Source organism: Artemia sp. Qi Xiang Cuo, chromosome 17 (genome assembly GCF_049724085.1).
Source record: "Artemia sp. Qi Xiang Cuo chromosome 17, ASM4972408v1, whole genome shotgun sequence".
NCBI lineage: Eukaryota > Metazoa > Arthropoda > Branchiopoda > Anostraca > Artemiidae > Artemia > Artemia sp. Qi Xiang Cuo.
The window spans coordinates 9,349,115-9,373,908 of NC_142810.1; the positions used below are offsets into that span (position 1 = coordinate 9,349,115).

General features: G+C 35.2%; 1 protein-coding gene across 1 annotated transcript in view; it reads left to right on the forward strand.

The window, feature by feature from the left end:
* Positions 1 to 2,489: 2,489 nt before the first annotated feature.
* The window catches only part of LOC148941865 (uncharacterized), a 77,558-nt gene continuing 55,253 nt past the window's right edge, over positions 2,490 to 24,794 (forward strand). The window contains exons 1-2 of the mRNA XM_089103411.1: positions 2,490 to 2,645; positions 15,043 to 15,249. Coding sequence (XP_088959537.1) covers positions 15,063 to 15,249 — 187 coding nt within the window. The 5' untranslated portion in view covers positions 2,490 to 2,645; positions 15,043 to 15,062. The remainder of the gene's footprint in view (positions 2,646 to 15,042; positions 15,250 to 24,794) is intronic.

Consider the following 24,794-nt stretch of genomic DNA (forward strand, 5'->3'; position numbering starts at 1 on the left):
CATTTCATAAAGACGATACTTTTTTTTGTCAACATATTAAGAACTGTGTATATTGTAATATTTGCAATTGCATATTGTATCTGTCTGGTTTTTATGCAAAGTAACAAAAGGGGCGAACATTAACGAATAAGAGAGTAGAAAAGAACTTTGGTATGCAAAGTAATATTTGGCAGGGAAAGCTACTTGGGACAAATCGCTAGGGGTGGCACCGTGATTGCGTGATTTTCGGGGATTTGGGGAACCAATTTTTTTCCGGGGAAATACCCAAAAATTCGGGGATAGTGCAAGCCCTGCTAGATTTCTAATCAGAAAAATCGAAATACTAAGCCACACGAGAAGGAAAAGCTCCGACTTTGCGGTTGACGCAATAAAGAATTGCCGCAAAATTAATTTAAAGTCGACCGAACGCCGCCGCCTCTGCCGGCGGCAGCGCACCTGCGGTGCGCCGGCGGCGTTACGACACTTCGGCGGCGTTCGATCGGGCCTCTCGTCGGCGGCGTTTGGTCGATCTGCCAGCGCGGCGCTGGGGTCTAGTTATATGGCCACTAAAAAATTACAGACTAGTCTCAATGATGAAATTTTGGTTGAAAGTCGTCTAGTTCCCGAGTGACAGGTTACTTAAGGCAGCTAATGAAGATTTACTCTCGCAGAGAAAAAAGATCATGGCAAACAAATAAAATAAATAAAAGTCATTTTAAACAAAACAGGATTTTCTTTTGTTTGGAATAAAGGTAGAGAACCAATGGACATAAATGCAAATTGGGAGAATGAGATTTAAGATTGTACTAGATACGTACTAAATAATCAAATGATCCAAAAATGGAGTGAAGAGATAAAAAAAAATCAGAAAATCTAAAGTTTTATAAGGATGTTAAGTTGTTTTATGAGCAGGAAATTTACCTTAAGCTGAATTTACCAGCTAGATACTTGACATTGTGGATGCAACTCAGGGCTAACTGCCTGGCAATTAACGCAAGATTTAAAAGATATTCTAAGAAAGATGTTCCAATGAAGACAGATATACTTGCCCGCTTTTCAGAGTTAAAGAGGATTATTTGGTGCATTGCTTGAGCCGGTGCCAGGGGCTCTCTACGATAAGGGAAGGGATATTTAAAAAAAATTAGTTGATACTTCCAGGTGTCTTTAATAGTACGTCGCCTCAGTTCATTTATAAAATAGCAAGGTATCACGAATTTTTGTTAAACAAAACGAGTACAGCTTAACTTATTTTCAATTTATATCAGGTTTAAGAAAACATAATGAAGAACTTTAAAATGAGGGGTCTAATTCCACGTTAAATCTTAAGTGGGTGGAATTACGAGCCAATGTGACGTCAGTATAAATATAATTCTTATTTATCGTTCTTTTACAGACAAGCGGTAGTGATTAATATATTTGCAAAGAATTGAATATATTTGCAAAAAATTGAGGAATTGCATTACATTTCTCTTTTGCTACTAAAATGTTGATTTCAAATTAAATTAAAATAAAATTAAGCGTATGTTTCTAAGTGTTTGTTGTTAAAGCAACTTGTTTTTAAGTGTATGTTTCATTTAAGTGTTTGTTGATGTTGGCTGAAACAAGTTCATTATATTTGTGCTTTTTATGATGATAGCCGATGTAAGTTTATTATATTTGTGCTCTTTTTGTGTTCATGGCCGTATTTTTTGGGTTTAATACACTTACCTATCTATTGACCCCTAGACGTACGTGTTTTTTCAGGAGTTAATTTAACTTGATAATTTAAATAAAAAGTACCCAGAAATCTGGTATATTTTGGATTTCAGGGAACCAAATTCCTCTCCTGCGTAAGTCACTTCTTCTAAATTACATGCTTTTAAGAATGTGGTTTAAATCATATTTTGATGAAGGCCGCGTCCAGGAATATTGTTGTGGGGGTGATTTACAAAAAAAGGCTTTGAAAAACGCATCAAAAATTCGTTTATATACATTTTGTTACGTTTTTTCGAGTCTGACATTTTTTTTAGGGGGAGGGGAGGTGGTCAAACCCCCTAAAACCACCTCCTGGATACGAAATTGATGTTGATACTCCTGATTTATATTGTCATGCTGATTCTCCTTATGAGAACAGCTTAACAAACGGTTTAGGCAATTATCACAAAAGCACCTTCCCTTACATAGAGTATACACCTAAAATTAATGTTCTTACGTTAAAATGGTTCTTACAAATAGCAGTTAATGATACAAATTACCATTAACTGCGGTCAATTTTCTCCAATCTATACTTCTCCAAATCATGCTTTAATACTATCAATTCAACTGTTTTTTGTTCTTCCCATCTATTGTGGTCAGTTTTTTTTCTCTTTTTTGACAAAAGAAAAATTTATCATTTTCAAAATCACAACGAAAGTGACAGCCAACTTCCGTATGTCCTTCTCCAAATATTAAAAATCACATATTTTTTAGGGTATATTTCTTTCACGGCGATTCTTCCGGGTAATTTCTCCGCGACTCAGGAACTGGCTGCCCTTGGTACGCGATGTATTAACTAACGATGTTATACCGTTGTTGCATTGTCAGTTAAACACACCATCGACTCTGTTGCGAGTAGTTGTGGGTGACGAACTGAACACATTCTTAGGATTAATAAAAATTACCCTCTGGATAACAATTTTGCTTCGAAGGTATTTTTTTTCTGTTTCTTAGAACCAAAAGTTAAACGAAAAAATCAATCGCTGCACAAACAGTAAAAACGGCTCTATATTTTATATATATATATATATATATATATATATATATATATATATATATATATATATATATATATATATATATATATATATATATATATATATATATATATATATATATATATATATATATATATTTTTTTTTTATATATATATATATATATATATATATATATGTATATACTTCAACCAAGTATGTCGAAGAGGGAGGGAATCAGTATAAGAAAGAAGACAAACTTTCCAAAATTCATGTATATGTGCAGGGTTTCGACCAATCAAAAGGAGGTCGTTTTACTCCCCCCTATATTTTTCACCCCACCCCCATATTAATGAGACTACATTTAGGCCTTTTTTTTTTTCGTTGAAAATATCTTTTTAATAATTCAAATCAAAAACACACACAAAAAGAATTGCCCCTCTAAATTTTGAAAATAGATCCCCCAATACATTTTCGTTAATTGGTTCAACCATCTTAAGAAGCAAAACGAGTTTTAGGAAAGAATAAAAAAAAATTATTCTCTCCCAAGAAGTTTTACAGGCATTTACTTCTTTTCTTTGAACATAAATTCCAGGAAATTAGAATGTGATCTCAAAGCTACAAATAAAAGCTAAAAACACATAGTTGTGAAGTATCCATGTGCCATGAACTGAAATTCCTTGAGATTGCTTTTTACAAAAAAAAACAAATAATTTCAAGCAATTAACATTAGGTGAAATTCAAAAGCTGATGTTCCCTTAACAAAAAGGTAGCTCTATAGTAGACATTTGCAACATTTTATCACTTTCTAAAATTCGAGAGCTATTTACTATAAAAGAGCAACTTCATCATGGGGATACGGTCGAATTAATTAAAATAGGATCTACAACTTCATTAATACCATGACATAACTTTCAACAGTAAATGTTGAAAATTTATCACTTTCTAAAAATTCGAGAGCTATTTACTATAAAAGAGCAACTTCATCATGGGGATACAGTCGAATTAATTAAAATAGGATCTACAACTTCATTAATACCATGACATAACTTTCAACAGTAAATGTTTATCGCTTTCTAAGACTTGAGAGTTATTCTTTTAAGAAAATAAATTCATAGTTGGGGTCGAGTCAAGTTAAATAAAATATCTTGCTGTATTACTACCAGTAGACACCTTTCAGCAATGGGTTTTTATCGCTTTCTAAAATTCGAGAGTTGTTTCCCTTAAAAAATTACTTCATAGTAGGTACAGGGACGTACGCAAGGGGTGGGCCTCCGGGCCTGGCTCCCCCCCCGAAATCTCACGATTTTTTTCATTTTCCATAATTTTCTGATTTTTCTCACAGAATAATGGGTTTGAAGGATTGCCCCCCCCCCGAAACAAATTGGCTCCCCCCCCCGAAACAAATTCCTGCGTATGTGCCTGAGTAGGTATACAGTCAATTTAAGTCAAATATAACCTCTTGCTTGATTACTGTCTCTGGATACTAAGTTTAATCTGGGTACCATTCAAGACCGTATCTAGGGGGGTAGGGGGTTTGCCCCCCCACCCAAATAGTTTTTCAGACTGGTGAAAACGTAACAATAATGAATATAAACAAAATTTTTATGCGTTTTTTAGTGTTTTTTTTTTTGTAAAAACCGCCCCGGAAAGAAATCCTTTTATAATCCTCCCCTGAAAAAAATCCTGTATACGGCCTTGGTATCATTTCCAAACTGACTCTATAAAACAATATATAGTAAAATAATGAACTAACGACAATGTAATGTAACAATTATATAAATAACGTATAAAAACCAAGAATGGCATTATTCATAATATCAGTTAGAAAAAAGTGACAGCTTTTGTAGTTTAAGAGAATTAATTCAATTGAAAAAAAAAAATAGTTAATAGAAAAATCAAAATATAAAAATATTCAAAAATAGCTGTATAACATGAAACCAAACACAAAATATAACTAATTAACATAATTAGCAAAAAACTAAACACATCAAAAGCTATATGCAACCCCAGAAATGTTAATTATCAGCTTTGGTGAGTTAAATAAATTACTAAAAAAGTGACAACTACAACATTATAAATATAGCATACAGTAATTTTGAAAATCTGATAATATGATACTAAACTAATTAATAAAATCTATTAAAAATGTGAGTTAGTATAACTAAGGAAAATTACTATAATAGAGAAAAGTTAAATAGATGCAAGTAAAAACATAAAACTATTGACAGGGGTATCAATTGAGGTGAGGTAGCAATTCACCCCCTCCCTCACCTGAAGAACACCTTGCTTTGGCATTTCAATTGAAAATTGTCTTTTTTGGTATTTTCATTGAAAATGTCGAGAAAACAACAAAATTACCCCCCCCACAGATTTTGAAAAGTATATTTACCCCCCCCCCCTCAAATTCTACTGATTGGACGCTCCTTACTATTAGAGTGAGCTCCTTGCGAAAGAAAAATCAAAGTCATTAAGTAAAAGTTAACTTTCCCACTTGTTTTTCGACGATTTTCTTTTTTAATTTTTTTTTTCGCACGCAAACTGTTAAAGTGCCAGAAATAAAATTTCGCAAAACCACTAAAGATAGTAAAAGTTTCTCTACACATGCCTGACCACATTTGAAAACTAAGCACTGATTCAAAATATATTAGCCACTAACAAATTGAAATTGGCACGTGGAATTAACTATGTAATTAACGTAAACGCTATTTAAAATTCGTAACCACGACTATATATAACTTATTGATTTTGTGACTACAGATTTCTATAAAATAAATGTGAACTATTTTCAAAAAATACAAATACAGATAGTGGCACCGTTTGGGGGGGTCGGGGGGGGGGGAAGTTGCCCCCTCAATAATTTGGAGAAACAATTATTAAATAGCCATGCCCCTTGACTCTTCGAATGTGAACACCTCTTGCCCCTCCTATTTTTGAATAATTCTTACGGATAATCTACGCAAACGCATTAACTTATCGTTATCAAATAAATACACAAACAGCCCATTAACACCTATATTATGGGTAGTTTTTTTGTCGGGGGGAGTTTGGAAAAGAGGGATAGAAAACAAAACAAATGAAAATATACTCCATGTCGTTTGCAATGAGGTTAGCTTGCATGACTTTGGTTTTCAACAAAATGCAAGATTTCCACCATTTATAAAATATGCGGTTTATTTGTCAGTATTTTGGACCTTTTTCGTTCAATTATTAGCCACACAATATTAGCTATAAGGCACGAGAGTACCAGTAATAATATTATAGTAGTGAGCGTTAGACAGTATTGCCTTAGAACGCTAGTAGTGAATCGTAGCCACAATACCGAGTACGCTACACTTGGGAGTGTTGGCCTTTGGCCCTGTGTTTTCAGAAAACTGGGCTCTGTGACATCTCCTAAAAATTACAGTTGACAAAAGTTGAAGATTTGTATTTCATTGTAGTGTTCACGTCTAAGGCCGTATTCAGGGGATGTTAGGGGGTTTGAACCAACCTCTTCCCTCCCCTGAATCTTTGGCTCTAACTGGTAAAAACGTAACAAAAATGCATATGAATAAATTTGTAATGTGTTTTTTTTTTTAGTTTTTTTCATAACCCATCTGAAAAAATGCCCTCGAACAAATTTCATAGATACGACCTTGTTCACGTCTTTACAAGAATTTCGGAGATATTTTGGAAAAATCAATTTGCTTTCAGGGGAATTTAGGAAAACCTCAAAAAACGGTAATATTACTTTAGTCCCCTGAAATTGAGCTCTTGCAATGCCTTACCGTCTGGAGATTTGAACTCTCATGCCTTAGATAGACACAAGTGGTGGTAAAATGAAGCACAAGCAGTTAATGAGTTAATATCACAACGAATTATCAGGTTGATTTTTCTAAATCTGCTTTTTTGGAATGGCAATTTTCTATCGATTTTTTTCACAGTGTTTGTCTCAACCCGGATTGTCCTAAATATTGTTTTTATTTCTATATGCAGCTTTCCAAGTTTCTGCAAATTTTCCTCATCCAAATCGTTAAAAGATGTAGCTCAATTTTTTGCATGACTTTACTAATTATACGTTTTCAGTGAAGAAGCATATTCAGATGGTGAATAAACACGGATCATTATAAATGATTCAGATAACTATAAATAGTTTTTTTTTTATCTTCAACCCGCTTTTTATCTAGAGCTATCAACCCGCTAAAAATATCTTAAAATATAGATATACTTGGAATGTATTTTTAAAAAACCTTCTAAAAATACTTAAACACGAAAAAATTTAAATAACAATTTATTTTTTTATTTATTTATTAAAGGAGGATTGGGATGAGCGAAAGGCCTGTCGTGAGAAAAAGAACAACAAACAAGAAACTCAAAAGAATAAGAACAAGTCTACTAAGAAATCATAAAAAGCAAGAAATCTGACACATATATTACCATAACTTACGTTTAATTAGCCATGTTTCAATTATTATTTCATTTTATGTCATTAAATTGTGAATTTAGAATATTGACAGATTTTGAGTTATTTTTGGTTCAGCATGGGGAATGACTAAATATTCATAAATTTGGCAATTTAAATATAAATATATAAAAATTATAAATATATTTTAGACATTTATAAATTGTTCAAAATGATTTTTAGTCTGTAGTTCTTTTTCTTAGTTAAGGGTTTAATTCTCAAACAGTTCGTGGTAACGAACTGTAAGTAAGGAGCGACCCGGCTCAATGGTAACCGAAACTCTAAAAACCGGAATTTTGGTACCAATAGATACATCAAAAGAATCAGATTTTGATTTTGATTTCAAATATATAAGTTTCATCAAGTTTAATCTTACCCATCAAAAGTTACGCGCCTGAGAAAATTTGGCTGATTTTTGAAAAAAGGGGAAAAGACCCCCTAAAAGTTATAGAACCTTAATGAAAATCACACCATCATATTCAACGTATCAGAGAACCCTACTGTAGAGGTTTCAAGCTCCTATCTACAAAAATGTGGAATTTTGCATTTTTTGCCAGAAGAAAGATCACGGGTGCGTGTTTATTTGTTTGTTCGTTTTTTTTTTGTTTTTTTTTCCCAGGGGTAATCGTATTGACCCAGTGATCCTAGAATATCGTAAGAGGGCTCATTTGAACGGAAATTAAAAGTTCTAGTGCCCTTTTTAAGTGATCAAAAAAAATGGAGGGCAACTAGGCCCCCTCCCACGCTCATTTTTTTCTCAAAGTCACCCAATTAAAATTTTGAGATAGCCATTTTGTTTAGCATAGTCGAAAATCTAATATATATATCTTTTACGATGACTTAATCCCCCACAGTTCCCAGGGGAAGGGCTGCAAGTTATGAACTTGGCCCATTGCTTGCATATTGTATTGGTTATTGGGAAGTATACAGACATTTTCAGGAAGAATTTTTTTTGGGGGGGGGGGAGGGGGGGCCTGAGGAGGGGGTTACTCTGGAGAATCTTTCCGTGGAGAATGTTTCTTTGGGGTAAGGGACATTTCTATGAAGGGGGCGCCGGATTTCCAAGCATTATTTAAAAAACGATAAGAAATTAAATAAAAAAAAAGTTTTTTCAACTGAAAGTAAGAAGCAACATTAGAAATTAAAATGAACAGAAATTATTACGTATATGAGAGGGTTCTCCCCCAAGTCAATACCTCGCTCTTTACGCTAAAATTTCTTTTAGTACTTTCAAAAAAGCTATGTATTCTAATTAAACGGCCTTTGTGATTCAGGGGTGTGTGAATTAAATTTTTTTTTACATTTTAACTTAAATTGGGTGGTTTTGACTAAGGGGATAACCCCATCATATACGTAATAACATATACGTAATAAAAAAAAAACAATAAAAAAAAAAACAAGCGATACGGCTCAATAGTAAGCGAAACTTTTAAAAACGGAACTTTGATGTCAATAAATGTATCAAAAGAATGGGTTTATAATGCTGATTCTAAATATACAAATTTTGTTAAGTTTAGTATTACTCATCAAAGGCTACGAGCCTGAGAAAACTTACCTGATTTTTTAAAGAGGAGGGAAACATCCCCTAAAAGTGAAAAAATTTTAATGAAAATCACTGTCAGATTCAGCGTATCAGAAAACCCTATAACATAGGTTTCAAGCTCATATCTGCAAAAATCTGCAACTTTGTATTTTTTTCCAGAAGAAAAATATACGACTATAGAAGTTCGTTACGTAAGTTAATCTGTAAATTACGTCAGAACCAAATTTTGAGACAGCCATTTAGCAAAAGAAAAGTAAAATTTTTATGCAAATTTTGTTTACTTATTCAAGGACGGCGAGCCAAAATAAAAGCTGCATTAACTAAAAAACGATCAGAAATTAAATAAAAAAAACAAGTTTTTTAAACTGAAAGTAAGGAGCGACATTAAAACTTAAAACGAACAGAAATTATTCCGTATATGAAAGGGGCTGTCCCCTCCTCAACGCCTCGCTCTTTACGCTAAAGTTTGACTCTGTCTCACAACTTTATTTTTTAAAACAATAAAAAACTTTAGCGTAAAGAGCTTAGCGTTGAGGAGGGGACAGCCCCTTTCATATACGGAATAATTTCTGTTCGTTTTAAGTTTTAATGTCGCTCCTTACTTTCAGTTTAAAAAACTTGTTTTTTTTATTTAATTTTACTAAAAAGGACTGCTCTTACTGTGAGTATAATGATCTGTGACTTTTTTAGTAGACGGAGCTAGCTACGAATTCAATTTTTTTTATATAGAAAAAACTGTAGCAAATAAGCTTAAAATAGTAAATACTGCCTTTTAAAAAATGGCATGGGTAGAAGAGCATTAGTTAGTTCTTCCTCTCCCCTTGTATGCGGCTGTAGGATTTAGGGGAAAGCCATCTGAGCTACGGGGTACATTTTTGGGAGGATAAATGGAAAATAAGGATATGGTGTGTTATTTGTTACTCGGGTGGGTATTCTTGTGGCGTTGAATTGATGTAAGTTTATCACGTTCGGAGTTTTTCGTAAGGAGGCATGCGCTAATCTATGGGTCGTTGTATGGCTCAGTTGTGGTGGAGGATTGCCCCTTCCCCAGATTTAGAAAAATATATTTTTGGTATTCTCATTGGAAAAAGTAAAAAAATGTCTCTTTCCTTCTCCCATAATTTGAAATTTTTTCCGGTCTTTATTTAAAGAGAGGTTTTGCGAATTCAGGGTGCTAGAATAGGTTTAAAAATTCATTTTAAGAAGACTAAGTCACTAAGGCTAGGAATAAGTGAAGATGAAAAGGTGAAGTTGGGTAATGAAAAGATTGATCAGGTGGGCAGCTTCACTTACCTTGGTAGTATTATTAGTAAAGACGATGTGAGCAGTGAAGATGTTAAAAGTAGAATAGCCAAGGCTCAGGGTGTTTATTCACAGTAAAAAAAAAGTTTGGAAGAATAGAAAGAAAAGTATGAAAACCAAGATTAGACTATTGGAAGCTACATTGATGACAGTGGTCAAATATGGCTTTGAAGCACGGGCGCTCGAAAAGCGGATGAAGATTTGCTAGATGTTTTCCAGAGAAATTGCTTAAGGATTGTTCTGGGTACTCGGCTGACTGACCGTATTTCAAACAATAGGCTATACGAAAAATGTGGTTTGAATAACGCTCTCTAGGGCTATAATGAAAGAAAGGTTGAGGTGGTTGGGGCAAGTTGTGCTGATGAAGGATGACAGATTGCCGAAGATTGTCATTTTCGGCCAACCATCTAGAGCTAAACGGAAAGCAGATCGTCCTCGTCTGGGGTGGGATGATGTTATAAAGAAAGATTTAAAGTAAATGGGAACTTCCTCGGAGGGTGTAAAGAGGGAGGCTTTGAGTAGATTGGAATGGAGGAGGAGCGTGCGTAGTTGTGTTGGCCTCAGGAGGCTTGGTGCTACGGGGCAAGAAAATAGAGGGATCAGACATCACTCCAACTAATTGACGGCCTTGCCAAGGATCCTGGGAACAAAAAACATGAAGTTGATAGCATTATTAAACATCCTACGACATATTATAGAATTGATTTTGGAGGAGAGAGAAAGGAAAAGATTCTTAACTCAAAATCTAGTTTGTGTGTTGATAATTAGTTTTGACGAAGGTCAGCCAAAATGATGAAAAACATTCAAATTCCGAAATGAATTATTTGGCAATAAATATTCATGAGCTATTTAAAAACGTACCTAAGATACGCATATACAGCCTTGTTACGTTACATACAATTATTGTTAAACGCTTAAAGATAAATTGTTATGTATAAATTGTTACGAATAAGTATATTGATATCTAACATCGTAATTTGCTCTTTTTCATTTTTAACTTTCATTTTCATTCTTTTTGTTTTGTATTTTGCTATCACCCTTGGTTTATTCCGTTGTATCTGTGGTTACTTTCGCTAAAGTTAGATCTTCATGAAATTTGAATCCGTTTCAAACAGTTTTCATAAATAACTTTTTTATTGCTAGAACTTAATCGTTTCTTTTTCGTTAATCGCTTTTTTTTACTTTCGCTCTTTCTTTATTCCGCCCTTTTTAATGCCGGAAACAACAACCTGAAACTAGGTTTGGGGCTTCATTGGAAGCAGCAAAGCAGGGCTTCACTAGAAGCAGAAGCACTTAATGGTTTTACCAAATCAGAAAACAACTCAGAATCACAAATCAGGCTCCGTGTTGTATTTTATTTTTCCACTTTCATTCCGTTTAGCATTTGGGCACCACCGGACTAACTCCATCAAAGGCTTCGTAGCCAGCTTAGACGCCTTGACTCCGACCTTAACTCAGACCAAACGCCAACCAAACGGTTTAGAAACATTTTTGTATTTTTATTTTTTTTAAAATGAGAAAGTAACCCCATCTGCCCTACATTTTCAGTAATTGGCACCCGTTAAAGACCCTCCTTCCTCCAAAAAAAATCATCCAAGATCCTCCTGCTTTCTGCCTCTGATTAAGAAGGCTGTTAACTAAAATATGTGAACTGTAAAATAATTTCTATTTCAGGACTGTGTTCTTTTGTCAAATATTAATCATGTTCCTGCAAAAGTCATTCTCTATTTTCCTAAAAGTTAAACAAATGCTCCACCTGGGAAGCATCTGTGGCGACTTCGGGTTGAGGCCATGTTATTTCTGACGATAATTTGGCAAAATTCTTTCGAACTTTGGTTTTGATAAGACAAACGTCCAATGTTTAGTACGGACACGTAAGCAAGACTTTTTCAGAGGAGGGGAGATAATACTAGAGAAATTTCTGATTTGAATAAGAGGTGCTAGGAAATTGGGAAAAATTTTAGAAATCCGGGGGGATGGGATGTTCTCTATAGTACTTGTCTGATTTAATAATATAAACAAACTATTTTTCAGCCTTTCTACTGTCTTGGAGCAAATGAATTATGTGTTTAAAGAAATCCCTTCCTAATGCATCATCTAAATACTTTTTATCTCATTTCATTTATTTTTGCAAGATGTCCTAGAGCCATTTGAAGGATCTTAAGATTCTAGGGAACCCCATTTGAGAAACCGTGACTTAGAAAAAAGAATCCGCGTATTTAAATGGTTCCTACCGCATGATAAAGAGAAAAATCATAAAATATATACAAGTGACAACAAATAAAAGTTCAAATAGGGATAAATCCTTTTAATAAATAGGTATAGCTCACAAAAAATACTGGGTATTTCGGTCACATATGCAGTGACAGTCATCAGCAGAAATAATAAAATAAAACAATTAAAAACAATAATTTCTATACAAAATAAATACATATTGTTGTACAATTGGCATCGTAAAAGGTAATGGGCTTCGTACCAGAAAGTTACCGATTTACTGGCATTATCTTAAAGACCAACGATGTCTAAATAAAAATATTTATGTCCTTCAACCAAATCTTAGGTATATTCATAATTAAAAACCACCATTTTCTAAGTTTTTTGTGATTTTTTTTTTTGGTCGTTTTAAAATGTGATTTTTTAGGGCAGTGTCATATTTTTGTCAGTGTTGTCATGTTGAACATTAAAAATAGATAAGCGAAACTTATTACTTAAATTTAACAGTGCTTTTCGTCAGTAACAAATGCAAACATTAAGAGTCTGCTGGTTTGCAAGGACAACTACACCTTTAAAGCAGGGCCGGATCCAGGATTTTTTTAGGCGGGGGGGGGGGGTGCAAAATAGGTTGATCCGATAAACATGCATTAGGAGCAAGTTTAATTAACGTAAACTTGAGTTAATTAAGTAAATTACACTACTTTGGACGACGCGAGGGGGGCGCCCCCTCTGGATTCGCCACTGCTTTAAAGGAAAGGTAAACCATCTTAAGCTTTTTGGTAGCCTCGTTTCATTTTTACAAGTCAACGAAGCCCTTGTAAAAAAAGTAACAAAAACGCATGGAAAAAATTTGCGATATGTTTCGATTTTTTTTTATATCCCCCCTCCTCGAACAAAAGTCTTGGGTACAAAATTGATCAGTGTAGGCAATACTACAATCGATGGCATCGTTTTTTTTTTGGGGGGGGGGAGGAGGGGCAGTTGCCCCCCAATAATTTGGAAAAAAATGTATTATACATCCCTTGCTCCTTGACTCTTCGGACGTAAATCCCTCTTGCCCCCAAATAAAATGCTGCAGCTGAACCCCTGACTACAATGGTATATGCTACAAGTCAAACTATCTTTAAATGAAGTCCAAACCATGCTCTTAGGTGCTGAAATTAGTACACTATCTTAATCACTATTAAGACATAGAACATCTTGCAAAACTCCTCTTTGCACCATAGAGACATTGACTTCTCTTGGGGACCTATGGCCCTCCTATATTTTGAAAAATACCTTTTTTTGGCAAATCGTCATTAAAAGATGCTTTTTTGGTATTTTCACTGGGAAAAGACGGTAATTTACCCCCCCCCCCCTTATACATTAAAACACATTCCCCCCCCCCACCCCCCTATAATTTTTGAGAGTTTTACGCCACTGCATAAAGAGCATGATCAATCCACTGTTCTTGCAACTTAGCTTTCCAAACGTATCTTTTTTAAAAGTTTTGTCGCAGCTATGCCAAATGGCGTGGGGCCGTGTTTTAATATAACTTGTCTCGGAAGGTTTAATTTTCTGGCATTGAGAGTGTTCAAATACACTGCGCAGAACTTCAATGTGTGTTGAGTTACAAAGATGTAGTTAGAACACACTTTCGGAAGAGTTTAAGCTCTGTTTTGGAGGGAAGGGGTAGCCCAATAATCTGTTTTTATGAAACTTAGAAACCGATAGACGGATTCAACTGAATGACTCTATTTCAAACAGTGTGCTCTGTGAAAGATGTTGTCCGATTCCGCTTTCTAGCGCTATAATGACAGAAAGGTTGAGATGGCTTGGACACGTTCTGCGGATGAAGGATAACAAATTACTGAAGATAGTCCTTACTGGCCAAATGGAAAGCAGGTCGTATCCGATTGAGATGGGAGGATGTCGTAAGGATGATCTAAGGGAAATTGGAACCTTTTTGGGAGAGTGTAAAGAGGGGAGCTTTGAATAGTTCGGGATGGAAGAGGAGCGTGGGTAGCTGTGTTGGTCTCTGGCAGATTGGTTCTGCAGCGAATTGTTAGTAGTGGTAATCTTCTAAGATATCAAGGCTACAAAGTTAGTGGCTCTTTTAATTGGATGTCAATGACTATCAAAAAATGCATAAGGAAGTCTTTTTTGTTGAACTTGAATTCCCGATTTTTTTTTTTTAGTTTTTAAGATATAAATGGTTGTGTACCATTTTGATAAATGGTGTGTGTACCACTGATAATGGTTGTACCATTTTGATGTCAACGACTATCGAAAACGGCATAAGGAGGTTTTTTGTTTCTCGATTTTAACTTAATTTTTAAGACATAAATGGTTGTGTAAAGTCCTTACTACTTGCGTAAGGTACCCTTTCACCATCTTAAACAACCAGGTTTAATTTGCACTATCCTCGGTACATCAAACAGTGTAGAGCATAGGTTTTTACCCTCATTATAAGGTATGAACTCATTAGAGAACACTTTTGAATAGAGTATAATCCAACAGTATCCCTTTAGGTTAGAGGGTTTTGGGCTATAAAATTTTTTGGTTGATTTTCCTCAATAATCTAGTGATTTATGTGCTGATTTAGTTGTTTTCTTAGGCAATATACAAAATCAATAGAAATAGTGATACATCACTAGGTGTGGCAACTCTATCTGCGGGAGTAATACTAATATTAGTAATAGTTATATAGCAGCTAATAAAATTCAATTTCTCCCCTAAGGCTGCATATTGGCATAAATAAAGTAGGACCTAACAAAAGTCTTCTGAAGATAAAGCTATCTCAATTATAAATTATCACACCCATCGCGCAAGGCAAATGAGAATTATAAATCTCTAAATTATTCTCGATTTTCAGGTTAATTAAGGAACCAGAAAATGAAAATTTGCATACTAATTATGACAGCGGCAAGTTTGTGCATCGCACTTAGCTTTGGCGCGCCGGCAGATAGCAAAGAGAAAGCCGTTGATGTGACAACACATGATGAAGACAAACAAGCTGATGTCGTAACAGAGGAAAAGAAGAATGCCGTAAAGGTGGAAAGAAGAGAGGGGCGGACAATAAGTACGTAAATAAATTGTAATAGCTAACTATTTTAAATTAAATATTTTCTCAATTTAAGAACGTCATTGGTGGTGGGAGGGCAAAGAGAGTAAAATAAAACCTGTTCAAAGCTAAATAGAGAATTTCTACTGTTAAAAGATGTGGAATAGAGTACCAATCAGTTTTGGTCCTAGAAGAGAAACATTGATCTCTTGTACCCCCCCCCTCTCAATAAAAATTTATGAATGGTTTTCTCTAACTCAAATGTAGAAATATCTTTCTATTTACAGGCTGTGATGGTAAATGACAGGCACACGCACAGACGGGGCCTAGATATAAGAGTTTTCATGTTTCAGTGAGTTCCCATACCTCCCCCGCTTTATGTCGAAGCGATATTAGGTACTTATGTGTTATATAACACACACTCAAGAGTAAAGTTTAGTACTTAACAGGGCCGTATCCAGGATTTTTGTTCAGGGGGGGTTTTACTAATTTTTGACTTTTTTTAGGGGGGAGGGGTTTACTAATTTTTGACTCAGTTTTCGACTAATTTTACTGATTTTTACCTAGGTTTTACTAATTTTCGACTTATTTTCGAGTCGGTCAAAAATTTCGGGGGGGGGGGGGGTAAAACCGGGGACCCCCCCCCCCCCTGAATACGGCCTTGGTACTTAAATACAATACTTTAGTAAAAAAATTATGAAAACTACAACAAAGAATTATGGAAGGTGGGCCGCCCAGAGCGCAGTATATCAATTACCTATCCTAAACTAACTTAACCAATATACCAACTAAACATTTAATTAAAATATAGCTATAATATAGTTTTCCACCGAGCTGAAGCTAATTGTCTGGTATAAACACCGTGATAACCGGGTATTGTCTCATGTTTGCGAAACAAGTTTTCGAGTGTGTATTATGTAACACATAAGTACCAGTATTTACAACCCTCCTACTAAAGAAAATACTCTCAGCTGTTTGTTCTGAATCGAATTTCTGGATCTTATTTGGGTATCAAAGCAATAAGGAGAGTTTTTTTTTCCAAATACTTTACATCTTCTTCCTTAAAATGTAAAAACAATAGATACTTTTTAGCTTTTGATACGAAAATTGTGTTAAAATAAAAAGCCTTCTTGTACAAGCTTGTGTTCGTCAATAACAATGGAAAAACAAAACCACTTTAACTCTCCTGTAAATGCAGTAGCTGTTCTGGCCTCTCTTGCGCCCGGAGAAAAATCTTGGTTAGTGTCCCCCCCCCACCCCTGTCTCCCAAAAAATTTAAGGCCAAGTCTCAACAAAATTTTTATTTATCTAAATCTGACTTTTCTTACTGTACATGGGAAAAGATATGGACAAAAAATGAAAATCTCGGATTCAATTTGCTTATACTCAATGCCAACTGCGTCTTCTACTTTATTTTAATATAAATACAATTACAAAATGATCATAAATGTTAGATTATTTATTTGAAATTTTACACCTCTAAAATTTCTCCACCCAGGACTCAGGGCAAGTACTCCCTCTGCCCCCCTAAAACCGTCTCTGGTAACATGCCACCTTTGAATTACCAAAACTGGTATTGATTGCTGTACATTTTCCAAAGAAACTACATAGCGTCCCCAGCATACTCAATTGTTAAGACTAAGATAACGCTAAATGTGCTAAAAACACACACGGATTAGAAATTCCCCTCACTAATAAAACAATGATTTTTCAATATCTATCTGTGTAATTGGAAAATGTCCGTAAATGATATCCAATCACTAATTTGCAGCTTTGAAAACAATCGGTTGACATTTTAGAACGAGTGTCTAAAGCCAAGTGAGTAGCTTCTCTTATAAATACCGTCAGTTGGTTTGATTAAAATGGTGATCCAGTTAAATCCAGGGTGATCCAAAAAAACTGGGTGGTCCAGTTAGATCCAGGTAAATACAGTTTTGTTTCACCCCTGGGGGGATCGAGTAGACATTTTCATGATTTTTTTGGAAGGAGTGTAACTACAAATTTTATTCTGGGGAAAGGGAGTAAAATATTTTTCTCTGATACTCACAAGAGAGCATACGCTGCTGTTGTTTCTGTTGGAATTTTTTTTTATGTTTGACGTTTGACGTTTTTTGTTGCCTTTTTCTGTTGTCGTTCAACAGGCTCTGTTGAGAATTCCCCCAAAATATTCACATAGTTTACTTTTGTTTTACTCTTCTTATAAATTTGCCTCCCCCAAAACAAAGTCCCGCGCGCTTGCATGTGTCCATTAACTAATAAACTATGAAAAATACATAACACTGTTACTGTTGAAGTGATTAATGTGGCACAATTCTTAACGACCAAGTGCTGTGAAAAATTATGTAAGAATAAAAGCCTGTTTCACAGAATGTGTTCAATATCCCTTATCCGACTTATATGGCTAACCCCCAACATCCTCAGGTGTAACACTTAAGAGATAACAACAGCGTGCACGGCAATGCAAACACAGCTTATTTATAGATTCCGGCCATTTTTCGCGATAACAGTCCCTTTCCGACCTCTACAAAAAATTTCAAATGATTTTCCATTTTTAAAATGATTGTTTTGCTTGTTTACATGTGACGTCACTCGTCCTACTTTTTCTACCTTTTCGTAACTTGTCCAACCACTAATCCAGACCGGTTCAAGTAGCAATCCTCCTAATCTCTGACGTCATTTACTTCTCCTGAAACGCTATTACGCTAAGGATAAGTAATTGCGCTGGACTTCCGATAGATACTTTTGGTTCAAGGCGTATCCACGATTCTTATTCGGAGGAAGGTCTGTTCGTGTGGGGGGGGGGGTACAAGAAAGAACTTTGAAAAACGCATGACATTGTAATTGTCTATGGTGTTCTGCCTGTGATATGCTCCAACGCACAAACAGATTCTTCTTTTGACCACCGTTTTCGAGAAGAATGGAATAACACTTGGGTCATAGAGATAGAAAAAGAATAGACGCCAGGTTCAACAAAATTTCACTATCAGGTTCTGCAATTAATAGAAATTATGCTATACATTTATAATGGAATAAATGGCATTAACTAGCGAGAGTGTGGATTCTATTTCTTTGTTTATTTCTAAGTCCAGATCACAAAATCAAAAATTTCAGTTAAACTTACCAAAAACTAAGTGATTTATTTCTTCTTGTATAGTTTCTCTTTTATGTTTTTTTTTGTTCCTATGCATATTTCTGAAATAGTATTTCTCTGTTATTGTTTTATTATTATTATTTTTTTCAGTATTATTTTTGTTGTACAAATGTTTTTAGATGAAAACATTCTCTTTAACATTTACTGCATAAATTCTTAGTAAATTCATTCCATCGATACTTAAGTCGCGCGCCGTATCAGAGGAGGGGGGATTCTACCGGGTTTAGACCCCACCAAATAGTTTTAATTGATATTCAAGATGAAGATAAAAAAAAGTATTTCTCCTGAGAAAACTAAAAAATATTTCTCCAGTAACTAAATCAAAAATAAAAATGGAGGTAAGAAATCCCTTGTTTGAGGCCTTTAGACAAAATGCACGGAAGTTAAACCACCTCTTCTTCATTCTCTTGTTACCCACCCCCTCTACACAAAAACTCTTTAAGTAGTTTGTTCCCCTCTCGATAAAAAGCCTAGATGCGGTCCTGTTGAAGCCCAACGTCGATTTCAATTATAAATCACAATCTTTGGAAAAGTTTATTCATGAATAATAAATAATATTCAAGTAATACTTTTTTTTACAATGACAAATCGTAACAAGTAACGGTCTAATTTATTTATTGAATCAGTTTATCCTGGTAAAAAATTGAGTTACTCCATATCTCTGATATTATTTTTTTTATCACTCATGTGATAATGTTGATGAAAAAAACCTGTAAAATCCACCATTTGAACTTCAAAGTATTTTTAAAACAAAGAGAAATTTTCTATACCATACTTTGCTTTAGGTAATAAATATAAACACTATTCTTTTGAATACGGCAATAGCCAACCTAGCAAGCGCCGTAAGTCAAGTCTGTTTTAAAGCCCTGGTTTATGGCAAGACCACCTACTCGTTACAAGACTGTATTAAAAAAATTATATTTTTTAAATATATTAAAATAAAACTCTTTCTAGATCATTCTTCACTTTCAACGTTTTACTACGGTCTTGTTTTATCTTTTCCCGTTTTCTACTTTTCTTGTTTTATTAAGGAATGACTCCTTCCCTGTCCTACCAAGTTAAGGAACATACATGGTTACCCATAAGGGGGGGGCAATGAGGGCTCCAGTCCCCTGACTGAATTATGTGGCCTTATATTTGTATTAATTTGAAAAAAAATTCCACAAAATAAGATTTTCAAAGAAAAGTAAAGAGCTCTATTAAGCCAAAAATGTACAGAAATTAAGTCAAGTAATCTTCCAAGCGTAAAACTACCATAAATCACTATCAAGAAAAAAATGAAACTCAAAACGAACAGAAATTAGAATAAATAGCCGAGTCAAGCTCGAAACGGGCAAAAATTAACATTAGTAGGGTTGATAACCCTCATACCTTCTCAAGACCAGAACATAATTTAGGCTTTACTGAAAAAACAAAAAACAAATGACCGTGGATTGACAGTTTAATATACATATACTGATATTTATTCCTTAAAGTGTTAAATTTTTTGTATTTATTTAAGTAAAAGAAGTGAAAACATTTAAACATATTTTGTTTTCAGTAAAGCGCAAAATATGTTCTGGTCTTGAGAAGGCATGGGGGTCCTACTACTAATCAGCCCTACTAATGTTAATTTTTGACTCGGCTATTTATTCTAATTATATTCCTTTTGAGTTTCATTTATTTATTAATAGTGATTTGTGGTAGTTTTACATTTGGACGAATACTTGACTTCATTTCTGCCCATTTTTGGCTTAATGGAGCTCTTTGCTTTTCTTTGAAAACTCATTTTGTGGAAAAAATTTAAATTAATTTCTGCTCATTTTTATTGACATAGTCACTTTCATGAATTTTCTTTTATATCTTTTCTGTTTTTCTTTTATAAGCATCCATAGTTTGCCTTGCTATTTGTATGTTGGGAGAAACTTTTTCAACAATTTTTAACCTGACACAAATAATATTTTATAATTTTATTTTATACCTCCTCAAGTTGACCTGAAAATATAAACTGAATATCATTCCCAGAAGATTCCATGGTTGCCCTCCATGAGCTCTTTTTGAAGTTTCTATGACATTACTTTCTATAAGAAGTGCCCTGGCCTAAAAAAAAAAAGAAGAAAAATAAAAGAAATAATACATTGTGTCGACACCGCTCTTTGCTTAGGCAGCGCTATCGCAGTGCCTATGATATTTTGTCTTGAGATTTCAATTATACAAAATTGAAATTGCCCATTAGACCAGGTAAGCCCCCCCCTAAAATTCAGCCTATGGGCGCCCATGGGAACACATAAACCAAATGGCGCGTGTCAAGCATGGCGGAACTGTACCAAGCATTTTGGGGACTTTGCCAAGCTTGGTGTAAATTTGTGGCACACGTGGCGTTTCAAGATGTGCCCAAGGTGGCGGGAAATCAGCGCCCCAACGAACTTGGCTAACAAGCTGATCAAGGAATCATATCTTAATAAACAAGGATTTGTCTTTTCCATTTTAGTTAACTAAAGTCAACATCATTTCTTAACAAAACCTGGAAAGTGAGGAATGGACTGGAGTAAGACATCCTTAACAAAAAAGGTATTTTGCTACAACAGCATATGAGTATTTTCTCTTTGGTACTGTGTTGATTATGGACTGGAGCCAATCTTGGCGTAATCTTACACATTGAGCTTATGTTAATATCCATACATCCTTTTTTATGACCAACTTTCTGTTTCTACATATTAAAAATCCTTCCACGACTCTGATCTCAAAAAGGTGTAAAATGGTCATTTTACGATTAAAATGTGTCTATGAAGTCGCCTCCACAGGATATTATTTCGGGGGCAGGGAAAATATCCTAAGGGGAAAAGCCCTGGGAGAACAGAGAACACAGAACAGAACATAGAGTGGGAGAACACATAAACAGAAAGAAGGAGGAGGGAGCTTCAAACCTATGTTTCGTCCAATATCGATATTCTATAACCCTGCTTCCCTCCCCTCTATGATTTCTTGTATGTGTTATATAATTTATCAGTATTTTTCGTACACTTTAGAATGTTCACCCTTCCCCTGAGGTATACTGTTTTGTCATTGCCTGGGCATTACAGTTCAAAACTTAGCCCTGACTTCGTGTATTTCGTGTTTTTTTTCTCTTTTTCCCCCTCTGCTCTCATTAGGTCAAACAGATATTCCTAGAGAATTTGGGAAAGACTTCATTCAATTGCAAAATCTGAAATTTGCCCTCTTTTAGGTAACAAAGCCACTCTTTTTACGTCCTTGTTCCCCCAGGTTTCTCCATGGCCACACGCATACCGTTGTGTTCAAATTTTAAGATGAAAATTGAAGTCAAAATGATGAAAAAATCTCAGCAAATATGAAATGCTATATCTTTTTGCCTTTTGCATGTCTTTTTTGTAGTCATGGTCAATGTGGTTCTTGTGCTGAATTTATCATTTTCAGGGCAGTATCCTGCATATTTGTTTGGCAAGGGGGAATTAACAAAAGTAAAACTTTTTGGGAGAGTTATTAAACAAATTAACTTCTCTACTTAGAACGGAAGGGGGCTAGTAATTTTTAGAGCATTTTTTAAGACCAGTTTTCGGGTCGGAGAAATTTTTTGTAGTTTTTCTAGGTGAAATACTATTTTTATCTTTACAACTAATTTGCGAGTTTGAGAAATATATCAGGGCGGGGGGGGGTCAAGCGTGGTGATATGAAAAGTTTCCTGGTGGCTAGACCTCCCCCCCCCTCGCCAGCTTAGAAAATATCGACGTGTCACACCTTTCACCACAGTGATCATTCAGTGATTATTTAGGAATGGTCCTAAATAATCAAAGGTTAACCACTATAAATTAATGTGCATGAAGTTATAAATTTTTATCTTCGGCGCGAAGTATCCAGTCCTAATACTGGTGTTGCCGTTATGACCACTAACACTATATGAGTCACTCTTACCATGACTAACCCTGCTGCAAATGCTCGTATTAGAGCTCTTTCTACTAAGACTGCTACTAATTTTATTACTCATACCACACGACACCAGCACGGTATCCAATTAGGATTGTGCATCCCACCCTAATACTGGTGCTACAATTCTGGCTCTGCCACTTATACTACATGCACTGCCTTTACAATGGCTAATATTTCTATGACCAGGGGCGAATCTCCAGCATTTTTATTGGGGGGGGGGCAAGAGGGGTCCATTTCTGGATAGTCAAAGGGCATGAGATGTATAATATTTTTTCTCCACATTATTAGGGGGGCAACTGCTCCCCCCTTGCCACCCCCAAATGACGGCCCTGTCTATGAATGCTCATACCGAGACTAGTAATATCTCTACTATTGACACATACCACACGACTGCTCCAATAGTCCTATTATTTTAGTCATGTCTTCTCCTACAACGACCACAGTTACTCTGGCTACTATTGATGCCATTATCAACCTACCACAACTGCTCGAGATGAGACTGATACTGCCACTCCTGTTACTACCACTACCATTACCACCGGTGTACTAATACAACTGCTACTGCTCCTACCATGACTGCTCCTAGTTATGGTAGCTGCGCTACCCTGGTAATCCTGTAATTACTACATCAACCCCTGCAACTACTGCTACTATAACTGCTGCGGTAACTACTACTGTAATCAATGCTACTGTTACGACGAAGGATCACAAGTACTGTGACTTCGACTATGCTATTACTGCTACTACTGCACGACTACTATACAACTTCTATACAAACACATGACGACTACTACTATTAGTACTACTATCTTTGCTACTGCTAAAACTGTTTCTACACTGATGCTACGGCTATTACAACTACTACGACTAGTGTGCCCACAATTACTTTGATTACTATGACCGCTTAAGGTACCATAAATGCTAAGACTCCTGCGACTAGAGTTTCTATTATTGCTGCTACAATTACCGTAACTACTACGCTGGGGCCCCATTAGAAGGCGGCAGAGGGTGATTGCAGTCTAAATTTAAAAAAATTGGGGAGTATTTAATATTTAAAAATCAATTTAATTTACAAAAAAAATTAAAAACGTCCTTGCTAGATTAAAAAAAATACCCTTTTATGTTTCCTCATTTTAAAAAATCGAAAAAACCGTCTTTCCCCTCCCACACATTTTCGTGAATTAGTGCCACCGCTACAACGACCAATGTGATCAAAATTATTGTTGTTATAAATTTGACTACTACGACGGCTGTGAATACCATGACTGCTTATGCAACAGCTATAACTGCTGTGATTACTAAGAATATACGACTACTGTGGCTATTATGAATATCGTGACACTTCTGTGAATGGCGTTATTTATAGAACGGTAATAACTGCTACAATTGCTAACCCAGCTGTGAATGCTATCGTGACTTCTTTGAATACTACTTTTACTGCTACAGCTTCTTCAACTGCTGTGACTGCTGGACAAGTGTAACTGCTACGGCTACTGTGATTGCTACAATTGCCGTAACTACTACAACTACCATTAAAAAATACGGCTTTGTAGGTGCAATGAGAACTGCAAAGTTTGCAAAGCCTAAAAAAATTGCAACACTCCTGCGTTTGATGCAGCTAACTTGTATATATTACGACTACTACTACCATTACTATTATTTTAGTTACTACGGGCTGTGGCTTGTCCTTTACTTGGTTGAAGCTACCGCTGCAACCATGATGACCACTATGCATAACTTTGCATAACTCGACTCAAGCCCAGCCCTTGACTACTACAAAGGGGCGCCACTGAAGAAGGGAAGGTTAGGAGGTTATTTGGTGCCTAGATTTTGAAAAATACTTTTTAGTGTTGAATTTAAAAAGTTGATTTAATGAAAAACCAAAAGCTACGACCCTTTGTTGCTATCTCTTCTAAATCTGTATCTCCAACAAAAGATACTGCTGTCAAGTTTGCCCCAGCTGCTCCAAAACACAAACAGTTGGTGTTAATCATTGTGAACCAACAAGATTGCAATTGCTACCAATGCTGTCAAAACTGTTGCTTCAATGACAAATACCACTCCTAAGTTTACTACTAATTTCAAGATAGCCCATATATCAACAGCATCAATTACTATTACCACTTTTTGTTGCTTAAAAAAACAGTTTTAACAATAAGCCCAGTTTCAGATTTCCAGAATCTCACAGAGCAGAACAAGAACAAACGACGCTGCATCTAAACCTACGGTTCGAAGTTTTTCATTTGATTTCTTATTGAATTGAATAAATATGGGCTGAAAGCTTATAACCGAATAATAAGTAATCTATATGAAAAAAAAACAAAACAGAATTATTGAATAAAATTAGAAGACATTTTTCAAGATGTCCTTTTCTAAAGAAGAAGAAGAAGACAAGAGCAGAAGAAGAAGAAGAAGACCGAAAATTTTGAAGTAGCGTAATGAAGGCAGAACAATAGTCTTCAGCTAAAACCATAATTAGGTTAAGCAC